Source organism: Emydura macquarii, unplaced genomic scaffold (assembly GCF_026122565.2).
Source record: "Emydura macquarii macquarii isolate MOO-44397 ecotype Brisbane River unplaced genomic scaffold, CSIRO-AGI_Emac_v2 contig_670, whole genome shotgun sequence".
Classification (NCBI taxonomy): Eukaryota; Metazoa; Chordata; order Testudines; family Chelidae; genus Emydura; species Emydura macquarii.
This window is the reverse complement of record NW_027130807.1, coordinates 945342-960977: the sequence shown is the minus strand read 5'-3', so window position 1 is coordinate 960977 and position 15636 is coordinate 945342. Positions and strand designations below refer to the sequence as shown.

General features: G+C 57.3%; 1 protein-coding gene across 1 annotated transcript; it reads left to right on the top strand.

Annotated features, from left to right (window-relative positions):
* The first annotated feature begins 6249 nt into the window (after window positions 1-6249).
* On the top strand, window positions 6250-13853 carry SAXO4 (stabilizer of axonemal microtubules 4). The gene is made up of 13 exons (XM_067541467.1): window positions 6250-6451; window positions 7174-7291; window positions 7778-7931; window positions 9074-9202; window positions 9598-9661; window positions 10725-10828; window positions 11433-11492; window positions 11894-11980; window positions 12241-12372; window positions 12463-12557; window positions 12880-13044; window positions 13152-13235; window positions 13714-13853. Exons 1-13 carry the CDS (start codon window positions 6268-6270, stop codon window positions 13799-13801), a joined length of 1464 nt encoding a protein of 487 aa, XP_067397568.1. The 5' UTR covers window positions 6250-6267; the 3' UTR covers window positions 13802-13853.
* Window positions 13854-15636: the final 1783 nt, after the last annotated feature.

Genomic DNA, 15636 nt, shown 5'->3' with positions numbered 1-15636 from the left:
CCAGTGTGGCTTATTCTCCTGTGACTCCCTAATGTCCTGTGGCAGTTCTAATTGGATACAGTCCCCTTGGTTGCTTCCTCTAATGCAGGTGCTGTGAGTCCATTGCTACTTGTGGGGTGGGTGCTCCACCGTTCTCTTCTGTGATAACATAGTCCAAGATTGTTTGTTCCCTGAAAACTGTTCAGGGGAAATGTCCGACTAATCCTGCCTCCTGGCCCTTTCTCTTAAGCTCTGTTGCACCCCCATCCAAAAACATTTCACCTATTGCAAAAATGCAGCTACCACTGGGGTGGGACAGGGCACCTGTTTAAGAGTATCGTTGCCCCAGAACTGAAATAACAGAGGGACTCTTGATCGGGCAGGCTGTAATTAAAGAGACTGGAACTGACCTAGGACAGCAGGATTCATGTCCGTTGTTCCAGAGAATGCTATGGCATCTTTGCTCACCAGGCATCTGTTCTCAGCCATCAGCGGAGCTCCCCCTAGCACTCCACTGCAGCACTGCCTCACACGGAAGCATGCTTCCTACTGAGTTGTTTGCTGTTCCTTGCAGCACCTGTCAGTTGCTTGGAGGTCTACTGAAGCACTACCCTGATCTGCTCCTGCATGGGGCAGGTGCCAGTGAGCCAGCTGCAGGCATTTGAGAGCTCTTCCTCATCATGTCAAGGCAGCTGGATCTGCCCTTTCCATGGAATATTCACAGACGCTCAGTGCTGTGTACTAGTCCTGGCACAAGACTGTTGGTTCAAACTCATGGCTTCTCATGATAAACTTGGCCCTTCCTCTCCTCTCTGCCTCTTTCAGCCCCCCCACCCTGGCCTGTTCACATCTCAGTAGGCTGATTAATTTCTCTCTCCTTTAATTGGTCTGTTCTGCCCCTTCACCCACAGATCCCCTTGTGTCAACAGCACCAGAGTTTTGTGCCTCTTCCTGTTTCCTTGAGGACATTGTAACAGCGTCCGGAGTCATTGCATCACTAGTGCTGCGTGGGGCAGCCCAGTGGCGTTCACAGACACTCAGAATCTGAACCACTGATCAGTTCAACTGTGCAGCACTTCCTGGAGTCAGTTCTTGGACATTCCCATGGCTGAGTTTGGCAGTGTGGGAATGGCTGGTCTTTGTATCTCAGCCGTAATCCCTTGCCAAACCAGGCAAGGATGTAATAGCAAGAGTATCCACCACTCCTCTCCAGCCTGTTTAAAAACATTTGCTCCAGGAAGGGAGCTGCAACGCTATGACATGAGTGTAGCGACTGATCCCACCTCAATCCCATGTGAGTTTAGTTACTGATTAAATTTGCAACCAACCCCACAGGCTGAAAATGATTTGCCTAAAACCGACCACCCTCAAATCTTTTCTGAGAGTGAATCTCGCGGATTATTTTTCAGTGCAGAAGTGCTTAACAGCACCACGCCCCCATTGTGCTAGGTGCTGTACAAACAGAAAACAAAGGGATGGTTCCCCAAAAAGCCCTCGTCCTAGAGAGATTGTCTCTTGGCCTCTCTCGTCCCATAGGTGCTGGGATTGCATCCATTCAGCAATTGCTGCCATGGGAAAGATGCGAAGAGCATGTTTGATGTATTTATCTTAGCAGTCCCAGGATGCACCTTGCCTGACTGCCATTTCTCTCTTGAGTTACTGGTAAGGCCTTGTTAAATCATGGCTTCAGAGACTGCATGCAAATTGCGAAATTAGCCTAATACTGTGATTTTTCCGGTGGGTGGGGAGGCAGAAGTGCAGATGGAATAAATCACAGTAATGGGGTGCAGGCTGGGGTGGTTTCACCCCATGACACTGTCCATCCAGCCCAGGTTGTCGCTACAGCTGCCTGCCAGGCCAGCAGGGAGAGAAAAGCAGTGCTGACAATGTCGTGGTTAGGAGCTCTGGCCCAGCAGTCGGCCCAGGGAGATACCACAGGAGCTGAGCCCAGGATCTGCCATTGGGTGCATGAGCAGATGTGTGAGGGGGCCCTGGCCTGGTGTGGGGAGCAGGGTGGAGGGATGGATCCCAGTCTTACCTCCACCTCTTTGCCTGGGCAGCCCCCTCCTCCACCTGCTTGTGCACCAAGTGGCGGATCCTAGTTTCAGCTCCTGCAGTGTCTCACCTGGGCCTGCCAGGAGCTGCTGTAGGGTGGAACAGCCCAAGCTCTTAATCACCATGCGTTGTCAGTGCTGACCCTCTCTTCCCACCAGCTAGGCAGGAAGCAGTGGCAGTAGCCTGGATCAGGATGGGCTTGGACAGCTGATGCCATGTGGTGAGATAGCCCCGCCGGCCCACCACCCTACCCCACTCCCCGGGATAGGATTGGCCTGTCACCTTCCCACCTTGCTCCAGGATAGGACCAGCTCACTACCTCCCATGAGCGGCCGTGGCCTCAAGAGTTAGCTAGAAGCTGGGATGCCTGTTTTCACCTCCCCATTGGGAAAATGGCAGCAGTTTGGAGCAGGGAAAGGGGAGACTTGATGGCTGTTCTGTCCCGTGAAATTCAAACATTTAGCTGTGATACTGCCAGGATGTAAAAAAAGAAACCCAAACACCCTGCAATTTACACAGGAACCTAGTTACAGTGGCCTGGCCTGCATTCCTCCTCTTTTCTTTTTCTCCTTTTCTGCAAGCAGCTTATGCACTGGGTAGACCCAAGTTGCTGGACAGTGGTTGATGTTGGCTTTCAGAACCCTTGGTGGTGAAGGGAAGAGGTGGGGGCTGACGGGGGTCATAGGTTTTTAGGTATCTCATTGCTACAGGAAGGGTCCTGTCCTTTCACTGCAGGGCAGAAGAAGGGACCTCTAGCTGGTAGGGAGGGGAAGCAGGGACACTCATAGCAACTGATCTGTTTCCTTGACGCTCTTGGGAAAGGTTCCCAGCTCAGCCCTATGCAGACAGGTAAACTCAGCCAGGTAATCAGGATCAAGGGGGATTCGCTTCCCTGCAGTACCAAGCAATGACCGTGTGGTGTCGTGGCCTCCTCCTGAATGCTGAAGGGCTGGGCGCAAAGCAAGGTGAAGGCTCCCCTGACTTTGCGGAGTGATGGTCCGGACCACAGGGACTGTCCCTGGCCAGTCCTGCCAACGCTTGCTCTCAGCCATGCACCCTGCGGCTGCATCTCCACCACCCTTCGCTTTCAGTCCGCCTAATGCCATCTCCTCTTGCTTTGGCCACAGGCCCACTGGCTGCTCTGCTGGCCCCTGTCGCCTCACAGCAATGCTGTGCAGCGGGTGCTTGGGTACTCTGGGCATCTGCACCTATGTAGTGCCATCTACGTGGCACAGGGCCCATCCAGGCTGCATGCGCCTTTCAGCCTGCACCGCAATCTGGGAGCAGGGCTGGAAATCCCTGCAGCCCCAGCCCTCGGCCCATGTCATGAGTGCTTCTAAAGTGCTTTGAGATCCGCCGCAGCCTGGTCTCTGCTCCCTGCTGCTGGAAGCTGTCCTGTTTCCCCAGCCGGTTGCTATGCGCCGGTCGCTAGGATACGGGCTGTGACTGGGCAGGCGCGCACATTCCTCCAGCAAGCTCCTAACTCTGCTTAGCGCGCCTGGGGCAGGTAAGGGGGCAGCGCCCTCATAGGGCAGTGGGAGAAGGGTGGAGGATGGGCAGAGCTGGGATGCAGCAGAGCGAGCGGGGAAGTTGCCTGTGTGATCCTTCTGTCCCCTCTCCCCAGCCCGGCTCAGCCCTGCCCTGGAGGGATTGACCCCCCCCAGAGCGAAGAGGGGACTGCTGGCTCCATGGCCTCTCTGCCGAGTATGCCAACAGGAGGGGCAGCCTGTGACAATAGCCATGAGGTGTTTATACTGCTCACCGAGACCCCCAAAGCTCCCTTCCCCAGGGATCTGAACAGCTGTCTACCAATGGCTGGCTACTTGTGGCCTGGGGCCAGATTGGAGCCAGCAGAGATGAAAGACCCTGAATTCCCTCCATCAGGCCAGCCAGTGTCCCTGATTATGGCCATTGGACTTGGCTGATGGTGGAAGATCCTCAGTGTGCCGGAGCTGGGCTGGGTTCAGTGACTTGGCAGGGTCCAAACCGACCCAGTGCTCTCCCCTGGGACCTGCCTCTTTTGCGCCGCAATCTGACTTATCGCTGAACAGGGAAGGCATCTCAACCCCTGATGATTTCGTACAAAACTTTGTGGTGCAGCCCCTCCAAGGATGTCTGCCTCAGCCTGCAGCCAGCCTGGAATGCTGGCTCTGAGAAGAGGCAATGTCCCCCTTCGTTTAAACCTGTTGACTCTGAAGCCTACCGATGGTCTGGATGTCAACATCGTTAATTCTTTCACTGCTGATCAAGCCCCTGCGATCCCCAGGCAGTAGTGTGAAGATCAGGGGTATCTGTCATGAGGTAGATTGGAGGAGCCTTTTCTGGTGGTTCTAGAGTTCATGAGAACAGCTCCTCAGGTCGAGCACAGCAAGAAGATGCCCAGCATGTGCCACTTCTTGGGGGGGGGACAGGGAGGGGATGAATGTGTCCTCCTGCCATCTGAGCCTCTAGTTGTGTTGGACCTGATCTTCTCTGGGAGAGATGGAGGAGCTGTCTGCAAACTCCAATCTGCAGGGCCAGACAGACAGTGCCGCTTACTAATCCCCAGCTGCACTGGGTAAAGCTGCCTCAGAGGAGATGGGGGTGAATAGCTGGGCTTGGGGAACTCCACCTATGGTTGCAGAGGCTTCTGTCCTGGGGAGGGTGGAGGTCAGGGCCCCAGGGAGCCTTGAGCTCACAAGGATGGGCAGCAGGTGCTGCAGGAGGCCACAGATTCAGCAGTGAATGGATATCTAGGGTCAGGCTGGAAAGCCGGAGCAGAAGGGTTTGGGGAGGTGGGAAGAGAAGAAAGCAGCAGCCCCTGTAGGGCTGTCACCTGGTAACTCTCCGGGTGGCACTTTTAGTCTGCAGCCCTCAGAACCCCTCAATGCCAACTAGCAAAGGGCTCGCTCTTCTGTAACAGCAATGTCTAACAGGCCTGCCAAACTCACTGCACCTAGCACCCTGCTTTCATGGCATTCATCCATAAATAGCATCATGGCAGGCGTCAAATGAAAGTGGGCCTCACGCTGGTCGCTAATACCCTTGGGAAATGTACGTTACCAATATTATTAAAAAGCGATGTGCACCTCCTGGCATTGTGGCTTAAGGTCTGTAACCAGAGAGCGCTGACACTCAGGTTTCTGCCAGACAGGAGATAAGATGAGTCGCTCTCTGTCAAATGTAAATTAAGGCAAATTTGCATACGGCATAAAGAGGGGGACGAGAAGACACCAGAGACTGGACCGCAGGGGTCGTCCTGTCTCTGGGGTGCAAAGACAATGAACTTCGGGGCATAAGGGGAAGGCAAAAGGACTGCTTGGTTAGCCTTCAGCGAGCAAGCAAAAGGGTCAGCACTTGTCCCATTAATGAAAGTTGGCTCCTGGCCACATGGGCTAGTGACACTGGGAGGGTGCCTTAGATGAGATTTTTGCCTGTTAAAAGTTGTTTAGGCTCTAAGAAGCATGTTATACCTTTTGTTTTACATGTAACCAGCTGTTCTTATTATCCTTGCTCGCTAGCAATTAACTCTTAACCTTGGTTAATAAACTCAGATTTGTTGTCATTGTCAATGGATGACTGTGCTGTGTTGTTCTACCGGAGCAGCTACTCCGTTGAATCAAACAAGCTGGTGGATGTACTGTTCCCTTGGGAGTAGCGAACACAGGAGTTACTGTGAGGATCCAGTGTCAGGGGCTGGATGCTACAGGGGGGGACGATTCTGAGGAGTTTGTGGTGCACCAAGTGTTACCCTACAAGGCAACGTAGGGGCTGGCACAGCCCTGAGGCAAGTGCTTGAGCGGCTGAAGGGCTGGCAGTATCAGGGAGCGGACACCCAGCTACCACAAAAAGGCTGCCTCTCATTGTGGCGGGTTGGGGGGAGGGGTAACACAGTGACTCATGGCCCGAGAAAGTGTCCCAAAATTGTCTGGGCTCAGCACAGTCCTGTCACCTCCAGGCCCTGGCAGGATCAGCTGGAGTCAGAACCATGAGGTAGGGGGTCTCAGGGCTCTGGGCCCTTCTCCTGGCCCCTGGAGATCGAGGCAGTCCTGCAGTCCTTTCCTGCCCCTGGCTCTGGGAGCCGCTGGCTTGCTGCCCCGGAAGGGCTGTGGGCTCGGAGCTGGGCTTTGTCCCTGCCCCTGCTCTGACATCACACTGCCACGGGTATGACCTCAGGCTCCATCTCCAGGGAGACGCCGGAGGAGCAGTTGAGCCAGGCAGGGCGGGCGGCGGTCTGCCCGTCCCCTCGTCCCCATGCTCAGCTGTACCACGTCCTCTGTCTCTATAGCTGCCGGGCAGCCTGCCCCCTGGAGATTCAGCCCTCCCTCCGCCATGGGGCGCCTCCCGCTGGGTGGCGTCTCGCCCTATGTGAGAACCAGCGCTGGCGGGAGCGTGGACCCGCTGAAGTTCTACGCCACCAGCTACGGCACAGCTTATGGTGAGGGCTTCATGGGAAGCGGTGCCTGACGTGGCATGTGGGGCTCTGAAGGATTGGGGGAGGGGACAGTGATGCCCATGCCAGCCTTGGAGCCAGCAGAGCATGTGAATGGCCTTCCCTGCATCCCTGTGTGCTGGCCATCACCCTCCAGGGAGTCTCAAACCTGCTGGGCCACCTCTGGGTTCCCTCAGGCCCCGGGACCCATGGAGTTAGCCAGCAGTGCTTCCCTCCCACCATGCCCACGATGCACTGCAGGTCTGATCCCATCCTCAGCATCCCAGCAGGCCCAGGGCACCTTTCCTAGCAAGGCTCCTGTGTCCCCAGCCAGGTCGCCAGCGCTAACCCACTAAGGACTGAATCCCCATCACAGCTCCACCATGCTTGGCCCTGTCCCCATCTACAGCCACATAGTCTTAAACTGCCTATCCACACTCGGGGCCAGAGATTTATAGCCATGTATGAGTCTTGTCCTGCTACCAGCCTAATGGACTGCTGCTTCACTTCAGGCTCCGGGGTTTAATCCCTGGTGATGCCAGCTGCCTAGGGGCCATTGCAGTTTGGAGCTCAGGGATTGTTGTGGAAGAATAAGTCCTTGCAAAGGCTCTAACAGCATTAGGGGCTCAGAAGGCATCTCCCACCCATATTGAGCAAGTATTTCTCTCTCCATGGGCCACCCATTTCCTGGGTGGCTGATATCTGCCATTCCCCCCTCTATTTGGCAGGGCAGGAAGGGTTCCATCCTCGCGTCGGCCGCCACTCTGGAGCCGGATACAAATCCAATTACCGGCCTGTTGTCTCTTACAAGGCCAGCCTGGATGAGGTGGATAATCCAGCTGTGGGGTAGGTTGTCCATGCGCACCTTGAGGAGACGAGGGGGTCTTGGTACAGCTGGGATTGTGGGGAGGATGGGGTCCATCCCATGGACTATAGACCCCTCTCCCACCCTAGGGCATTCATCCCATCAGGAAAGGCCTACGAGTGTACCCTGGGTTGGGGGGGGGTCTCCCTCACTGCTTTCCTCTAACCCTTGGGGCGGTGGGCATGTCAGTGCAGAGGTGGGATTGCGTTCAAGGAAGGGGCTCTCCTGCTTGATGCAGCAGCATGATAGTGGATGGAGCACTTGGCTGGGCCTTGGGAGACCTGGCTTCTCTTCCCAGTTGTGCCCCTAGCCTGCTGGACGACCTTGGGCAAGTCACTTCCCCTGCCTGTGCTTCAGTTTCCTCATCTGCAAGGACCCTGACCTCCTTTCTAGAGCACCAGGAGATCTACAGGAGACCTAGCTATTATTATCATTCTCCCACACTTGTTCTCTTCCTCCTGCTCCAGACAGCTCCTCCAAGATAACTACAATACGGTGACCACCAAGCACTTCCGCCCCCTTCAGGTGCCTGATGGCAAGTACCCCCTGCCCTGGAGTGTCTACCAGCCAGGAAGCGGGTTTGTTCGAGATAAGCCCATTTCCTTCCCCACCACCAAAGCAGTAAGTGTCCAGTGAGCCCTTGGCTCTGTGCGTGGCCTGCTCATGGGCTGGAGAGTCTGACTGCCATTGATTTGTCACTGGGAATGCAACCTAGTGACGTAGTGGCTAGAGGATTGTGTAGTTGGTACGCTCCATCCCAGAGCTGGTACTAGACTGTAGGGCTAAGGGCAGAGAGGGCTTTAACCCTTTAATAACTACACACAGTGTGACCCTTTTACTTTATTAACTATGTGCAACAAGGAAAATGGAACTCAAAAATTACCTTGGGTTGTACCCATCTGTTGTCTCTTGTCATTGATCATAAGGTCTTTGGGACAGAGGTCATTTTGGTTTTGTGTCTTTACAGTGCCTAGCACCTTTGGGTATATCTACACTGCATACGAAGCCCAGGTTCCCTTCCATCCACACACAAATCAGTCTACTAGGGGCAGTAAGCTCTCAAGACCCAGGCACTAGAATCATGTCAGACTTTGACTTGGGTCCAAGCCTCGTCCTTTTGCAGTGCGGTCACAACTCAAGCCACAGACCTGAATCAGAAGGTCTGCGTAGTGCAGTACGGTCACATTAGCACGGCTGAGAGACCCTGGCCCAGCAATTGTAAGCCCAGGTTTACAAGGCAGTGGGGGGACGACAGGTGCAGGCGTCGAAACACGGAGTCCACAAGTCCGGCTCCCACAGATCTGGGTTTACAATGTAGATGTACCCATGGGGCCTGGTCCATGCCTGTCTGCTCTGCCCTCTCCTCCTTAGAGTGGGCACCTCCGGGGCAGATGAAGCAGCAGCAGGGCACGGGGGCTTGCCCTGCAGCTGGGGGCGCACAGAGGCAGTTAGCTTCTGGCAGAGTTGATTTAACACCCGTGCACGGGTCTGCGCACACGCGATGTTCCTCCCTGCCTTCCCACGCCCACGTTTTAACCTCCCAGGGCACGAGCCCTGCAGTTGGGACACTCCCCATCGCCTCCTGCAGCAAAGGTGGATACAAGCCATTCCGGAGGCATGTGGGTTCCTCCACCCTTGTCTCTGATCAGTCCCTGTGGGGATACAGAGGCTCAGCAGTGCCCTGTGCAGCATGGTCCAGCCCGGCTGCTTGGGGACCTGGTGCTTCGCTGCCCTGGGACTCACCAGAGGGGCTCCCTCTGCAGGTTAAGAAAGTCCACTTCGACACGCGGGAGCAGGGGCCGCAGGCCATCACGGGGCTGGAGCCCAGACACCTCCCAGTCCTGCACAAGCCACAGGGGAAAGGCTCCGTCGACGGGGAGAACGCCAGACATGTGAGTGCAGCGCCGGCAAGCAGAGACAGGGCTCTCCCCAGGCCTTGACCCCCTGCGGGCACCAGTGCAAAGGAGAGAGAAGTCACTCGTCCCTTGTCCTGGGTGTTGCAGCAAAGCCAGGGGGACAGCCCTGGTGTGCCTACATGCTGGAGTGCCTGCATGCTGGAGATGCACTGGCACCAGACAGGAGGGCTCCTGCCAGGACAGGTGTGAGATTGGGCATGCAGGGGAGGTGAGTGGGGATATTCTGGCAGGGTGTCTGAGAGCCCTGGGTGAGGGGGGTCTTCTGAGAGGATGGGTACGAGGCTGGGGAGGTGAGTATGGGTCTCTTGGCAGGGTGGACGCAAGGCTGCTCTCTTCCCCCCAGGTTCACTGCTCTCTCATGCTCTTTGCAGGGGCCTCTCTACATGTCCACTGAGTATAACTCCAAGTTCCGCTTCGATATTCCCGGGCAGCCAGGTACGGGCCTTCTTGGAACCCCTTGCACCCTCCTGAGCCATGTCCTGGGGCAGCAAGCCAGGCCTCCTCCCTTGGCTCACTCACTGGAGCTACACCTGTACCCATGCCATCTTCCAATCCCCAGCCATCCCTTCCTGTCTAAGCAGCACTTGGACAGGCAGGCAGGGAACTCTGTAAAGAGCCAATGTCCCAGCCTGGTGCCAGGGGGCATGGTGGAGGACGTTGTTTCTTGGCTGAGACGTAAAGCCGAGTTCCCGACTGCTTGTGATTATTAAAGATCCCCTGGGACTTTTGCTAAGAGCAGGACTTTTAAGCCCCGGTGTCCTGGCCAAATTCCAGTTCAGGTGCTTATCTTCTGCCTCCCTAAATTCCCCCAGCAGTTCCAATTGGCTGTGCTCTTTGTTTTCCCTGCCTGTCCTAAGCTGTTGTGTCGGGTCACTGTGAGCTGGTAAACACATTCCACCCCAGAGGCAGCTGCCTTGCAGTGGTGGGGGAAGTGCAGCCCCCTATCTACTTGCATCACTCTGCTGTAGCCCAAGCCCAAGCTCACTCGCTGTTTCTCCAGAACAGTTCAGGGCCCTCCCTGCGATCTTAGCTCCCCATGGACCACCTCCTCCCCCTCCTATGTGTGCTGGTTTCACAGTTGTCGCGGCCCAGCTTAGCTGTGTCTATTGGCTTGTCCAGCGATCGTTTCCTCTCTGGTGCTCTCAGCTCCCGTACGCTCCTCATTTTTCATTCAGCTGTCAGCCCCGTTAAAGGGGAGGCTAAGGCAGATGCAAGTCGTGCTTTCCCTGTGAGTGGCTCTGTCTCCCTTTAATGGCTAGACCAAATGGAGGTTGATGAGCCAGCACCAGCCTTTGCTAATGGAGCTGATCTTTCAGCACAGGCAGGCGAGGCTGGTGGACTTAGAGCCAGAGGTCGGAGGCTCAAACCCTGAGGGGCTGCGTGACATGAATTTAGGTGGCCTAGATATGTGGGTGGCTGCCCGGAGTCGTTAGACTCACTCTGTGAATGTGGGTAACTGTGTACTTCCCTTCTCCCCCCGCCCCATTTCCCACTACAGATTTCCTCCAGAGGAAGACGATTGGAGCCAAGGAGGAGACAGGATTCACTGAGGGCAACCAGCAGGGCCCCCTTGCTGTCCTGCCACTTCCTTCGGGAGAGCCAGTAGGTGCTGGGCTCTGGCCTTCGCTCCTCCGCATGGTCATCTCTGCACTGGCTGAGTGGAGCTCAGCACCCTCTTTGGCCCTGGTTGTGACCTGCTGTGCAGGCCCGGACTTACCCATGAGTCTGTGCAGCTTGCCACCCCCCCCGGTATCCCAGCCACTCCAGTGGGGTTCCTGTCCCCCGGCCATTTTGTTCAGCACTGTTTCGTCTCTGAGCGGCACGTGGGGGGAGGCCGAAGGCTCCTGTGCCTCATCAGGGCTGCCCTGGAACACACGCCAAGGCAGCAGCTGTTTGGGGCCCAGCATTCCAACCACCGTTGCCCTCCCCCCCCACCACACACAGCTCAGCCCTACCACCCTCCCGGGGCCACGTGGTGGAAGAGAGGGGAGGTCGCCCACAGCCTGGCCTCATCCCTACCAGCCTGGGGCCAGTATCTCATGGGCCAACTCCATACACTGGCAGATTCCTTAGTAAGATCCCAAGGGATCCCCCTTAGATCCCAAGGGGAGGAGCTGGCCAGGCCTGGCCCAGCCTCTCTGGGGAGTCCCAGGCCATCCTGTGTGCAGGAGTGGCCTCATTTCACCACCCAACATTTCCTTTGCAGAGAAGCCAGCCTGGCATCAGCATTACCAAGACGGATTTCTTGCCCAGTGCTTTCCCCCATGTAAGAGGGGCGGGGGAGTTGGGAGACAGGGAGGGGCAGAGGGAGGGTGGCAAAGTGTAGGCTAAGGGGTGGGAAGGTCATGCAGACATGGGAGGGAGGGCAGAGCAGGGGAGTCACCAGAGACTAGGTGGGGAGGGCAGAGTTAGGGTCTTTCTGGACTATAGCTCCATACTGGGAAAGCCATTTGGGGAGGCGTCTCCCAAGGTCCTGTATTGGGTGGCCAAGCCCCAATGCTTGGTGGGTTTCCAGTGTGATCCAGGCTGGTGATCCCACAGAGGCCTGGCCGTGACGCCCTCTTCCCTGCTCCCCCTGTGGGGGCCAGCTTGGTGGCTGCACCGCACTTGGGATCGGGGAGGGGACGCTTTGCCCCAGGCTGTGTCACTTTGTCCCTCTCCCACCAGGGCGACGAGTTCCTGCCCGTGCTGTCGAAGGGCTCCGAGCGAGAGACGGGATTCAGTCGAGACAAAGACAATGGCCTCAGTGCTTTGGTGAGCGACCTGCCACCCCGCCTCCATCCTGCCTGGACCCTCTATCTCTCTCCCGCCTGCACCTTCCAAGCCTCCATCCTGCCTGCACCCTCTCTGCCTGCACCCCCCATCCTGCCTTCAGTCCTCCCTGTCTGCCAGAAGCCTCCCCTGCCTGCAGCCTGCTCTCCGCCTGTAACCTACTGGTGTGCTGACCTCTCCGTCTCCTCCCTCCCCACTTGTGACTATCCCCCCATTCACCTGGTCTCCTTCTGCCCCTCTAGGCCCCACCGCACACAGCGCCTCACCCCGGGGCCGAGGGGTCAGGGCCCCTGAGCCACGCTCAGTTCCGAGGGCTCCAGTGGCCCCCGCAGAGCCAGACCAACCTGCTGGGCCGGGAGTATGTGGGAAACAAGGTGAGTGCGAACACGGCCTGTGCCCCCTGCCAGCGTCCCGCACGGCGCCTCGGCCTGGCCAGCTCAGCCCTGCCCTGTGTCCCTCCCCAGGAACTCTCTGGATTCAGCATCAACAACAAGCAGTACCTGACACCCCCCTATGACCCGAACATGCCCAGCAAGTACCTGAGCAGCTACAACTCCAAGTGAGTCTGAAACACTGCCACTGCCTGCCTCCGGGGGGAGCTCTACCCTGCCATCCCCAGCCCACCCTGCCCCTGTGGGGATCCCCCCTTCCCCCTGCCTCTGGGGGAGCTCTGCCGTCCGCAGCCCACCCAGCCTCTGTGGGACGCTTTCCTCTCTCTTCATGTGCCTGCCCTGTGTGTCTCTTGGCCTGAGTCATGGTGCCCTGCCCTACTGTGTGTGTGGGGTGGGAAGGGATCACCCAGCCAGTGGGGAGGGAAACAAGCAGCTGATGGACCCAGCAGGACGCAGAACTCTTGGCCTATGTTTCCTCTCCTCTGGCAGGTTTTATGACAACACCCTCAAGGGGGTGGACCGAGAAGGATGGACCCACGGAGGGATCCAGCCCCAGCAGTCGGGCGGCTTCGCCACCAACAACCACGTCAGTGACCTGGGCAGCGACCCCAATGCCACGGAGACCCTAAGACGGGTCCATCCCCACGTCGGCAGGTGGGGCTGGCTGGCTCCCACTGGGTGTCCCTCTGCCCTCTTCCCTCCCCCTGACACCCTCCTGCCCCTGCTCTTCCCTCGGTGACACGCTCCCCCTCTGCTCCCAGGACGATCACAACGGTGGACCCGTTCTACCGCGATACCCCTCACGACAACCGCTTCTCTGCGCTCTACCAAACTGCTGTACCCAAGTAGGTAAGGGACCAGCGTGGGCTCGTGGGGCACCGCCCAAGGTAGCAGGGCTGGGATTGTGCTGCCCCCGAGCCAGGAAGTGGGAGGCACAGGAAGCACCAGGGCACGCACCCATCAGAGACCTGGCTCGTCAGCTGTGGGTGCTCCACCCTGGTTCTGGAACCGATGAAACCAGGTGTCAGGATCTGTTGGGCCTGGAGCCGGCTTTCTGCTCCCCAGTGATGGCTTCCTCCAGGACCCAGCTCGTGGCATTTCCCCTCCGGGGATGTTGGGAGGAGAGTCCAAGGCCCTTCCGAAGAGTGGAGGAGCATGACAGCTGTAGGAAAGGCTGCCACTCCTCATCCCTCTCCTTTCCCCAGCCTTTGGAGAGGTGGTGTGGGTTTCCCAGGGCCACACCACCCTCTTCATTCCCCTCTGGGACCACACCCTTTGCCAGGCTTCAATGACCCACTTTGCTTCTTCTTTGCTTTATTGCAGATCAGTGCCTCCATCCTGGAGGGACTGGTCCCCCCCGGCGAGGCAGAGGCTCCAGAGATGGTCTCCCCCAACCAGGCAGAGGCTTTAGAGTCTTCCACTGGCTTTACTTTTCCAAGGTTATAAAGAGAAATAATCACCCAGTGAAGGTTCATTGCTCCTCCTACATCTGCCCTCACTGCACGCAGGCAGAGAAGGTGGGGAGGGCCTGGCAACCACCCGGTGAGAGACACCCATTGTTACTGCGCCTGTGTTGAACCGGTGCCCTTTGGGAGTTGCTGGTGTTCCAAGGGACAAGTGGAGCAGCCCGGTTCCCCCAGCCTTGCTGCCAGCCCCCCATCTAGATCCCATAGACTTCTCCTCCTCCTCATGGCCCCCATAAATATCTCCATCTTGTCTTCCCCAAGGACCCCAGCATCCCCTTTCACCACTGTGCCCGGCTGTTCTCACAAGGGAGCCCCTCTGCTATGCGAGCCGACCCCAGCTCGTTGGCTCTCATCCTGTGCCTGGTGGTACCCATGTGCTCCTGCAGGAGCTGGATCGGGTCTTTTCACCTGAGGAATCAGCTCGTGCGTCCTGACAGAAATGGAGCACAGCCCCTCCCCAGCACTGGGGCGGCTCCTTTCTGCCAGGTCCCCTGTGCGCGTCAGCCCTTTGCTTGCGCTGGCTGGGGGGGTGTGAGGTGACAGGGCATCCCTGGGCCCTGCAATTCCATTCTCCTGGCATTTGGGCCCCATCCCGCATGGCACTGAGCAGTGACCGCAGTGGGAGAGGAAGGTGCCTGGCGCCACGCAGGATCAGGCCCTTTGACTTGGGAAGAGAAGCTGGGCTGTGTGCAGCAGTGAATGGATTTAACCATTAGACACGTGCCGCAGCCACAGCCTGGGCTATCCCAGCTCACCACTGGGTCCCTGCAGGGCCCTAGGGCTGTTATTGGGGCCTAGGACCCATCCCAATAGTCTTTGAAACTCTCAGTGTGGGGGTTCCGGGGGAAGTATTACTGCAGGGGTCCCAGAGAGGCGGGGCATTAGTTCAGGGCTAGGGGCAAGGGGCAGAGAAGACATTGCAGCAGGGTTCCTTTGTGTGTGTGTGGGGGGGGACTCCTGCAGTATTTGCTGTGGCTGTGGGAATGTGGCCAAGGGGCTGAGGTGCAGACTGCCCAAGGGGCTCGTGGATGGACCCTGCCAGCCATGAGCATTGGAACACAGTGAGAGAGCTCTGACTGAAGAAGGAAGCTGAGCATGATCCCAACAGAGCTTAGCACCCCCCTGCGGGAACCTCTGCAGGGTGGTGACCAGCCTCCCAGAGGCTTGCAGAATTTGGCCTTGGACCTTCGGCTGAGATGCCAGAGCCTGGGGGTGGTGGGATACGAACTAATCTATGGTCGTAGCCTCCCCACCTTCCTGCTGCAGCTGCTAGGAAGGGCCAGGATGGTTGGGGTAGGGAGTGACAGTCATTGCTTCAGCCTAGCGCTAGCTTGAGTTGCTGATTGGTTGGGGACAGGGAGAAACGACCCCCTTTGGTGCAGCATGACCTTCATGGACTCGGCTGTGCTGCCTCAGCAGCATCTGGCACTGACCCTTCAGGGACAGGAGGATATTAGGCTCGCTGGCCCTCTGCTCCAAGGGGCCTTTCCCAGCTCTGCTGTCTCTCCAGAGGGATGTGCTGCCCCTTTACAATCACAGGGCCCTTTACAATCAACCGTGTTGAAAACGGGCTGGTGACATGTCAAGTGTAAGTGGTAGACACGGGTGTGACTTGCACCATCCTGCTACAGTCCCTTCCCCTGTGTATTATTACCCTCATTGTGCACACCCAGGGAGCACCTACCAGCAGAAGTCACACTCCTCTGCCACTTACACCTGTCATCTTATCTACTGATACTGATTTTTCACCCCTCTTCTTACCCATTTACACCTGTGTTCT

What these genes read in the sequence shown, in the direction of transcription:
- SAXO4 (XM_067541467.1), top strand. Translation starts at nt 6,268, where the DNA reads ATGCTCAGCTGTACCACGTCCTCTGTCTCTATAGCTGCCGGGCAGCCT. An exon ending in CGATATTCCCGGGCAGCCAG is followed by an intron (nt 9,662 to 10,724) that starts GTACGGGCCTTC and finishes TTCCCACTACAG; the next exon opens with ATTTCCTCCAGAGGAAGACG. An exon ending in GTCCATCCCCACGTCGGCAG is followed by an intron (nt 13,045 to 13,151) that starts GTGGGGCTGGCT and finishes CTCTGCTCCCAG; the next exon opens with GACGATCACAACGGTGGACC.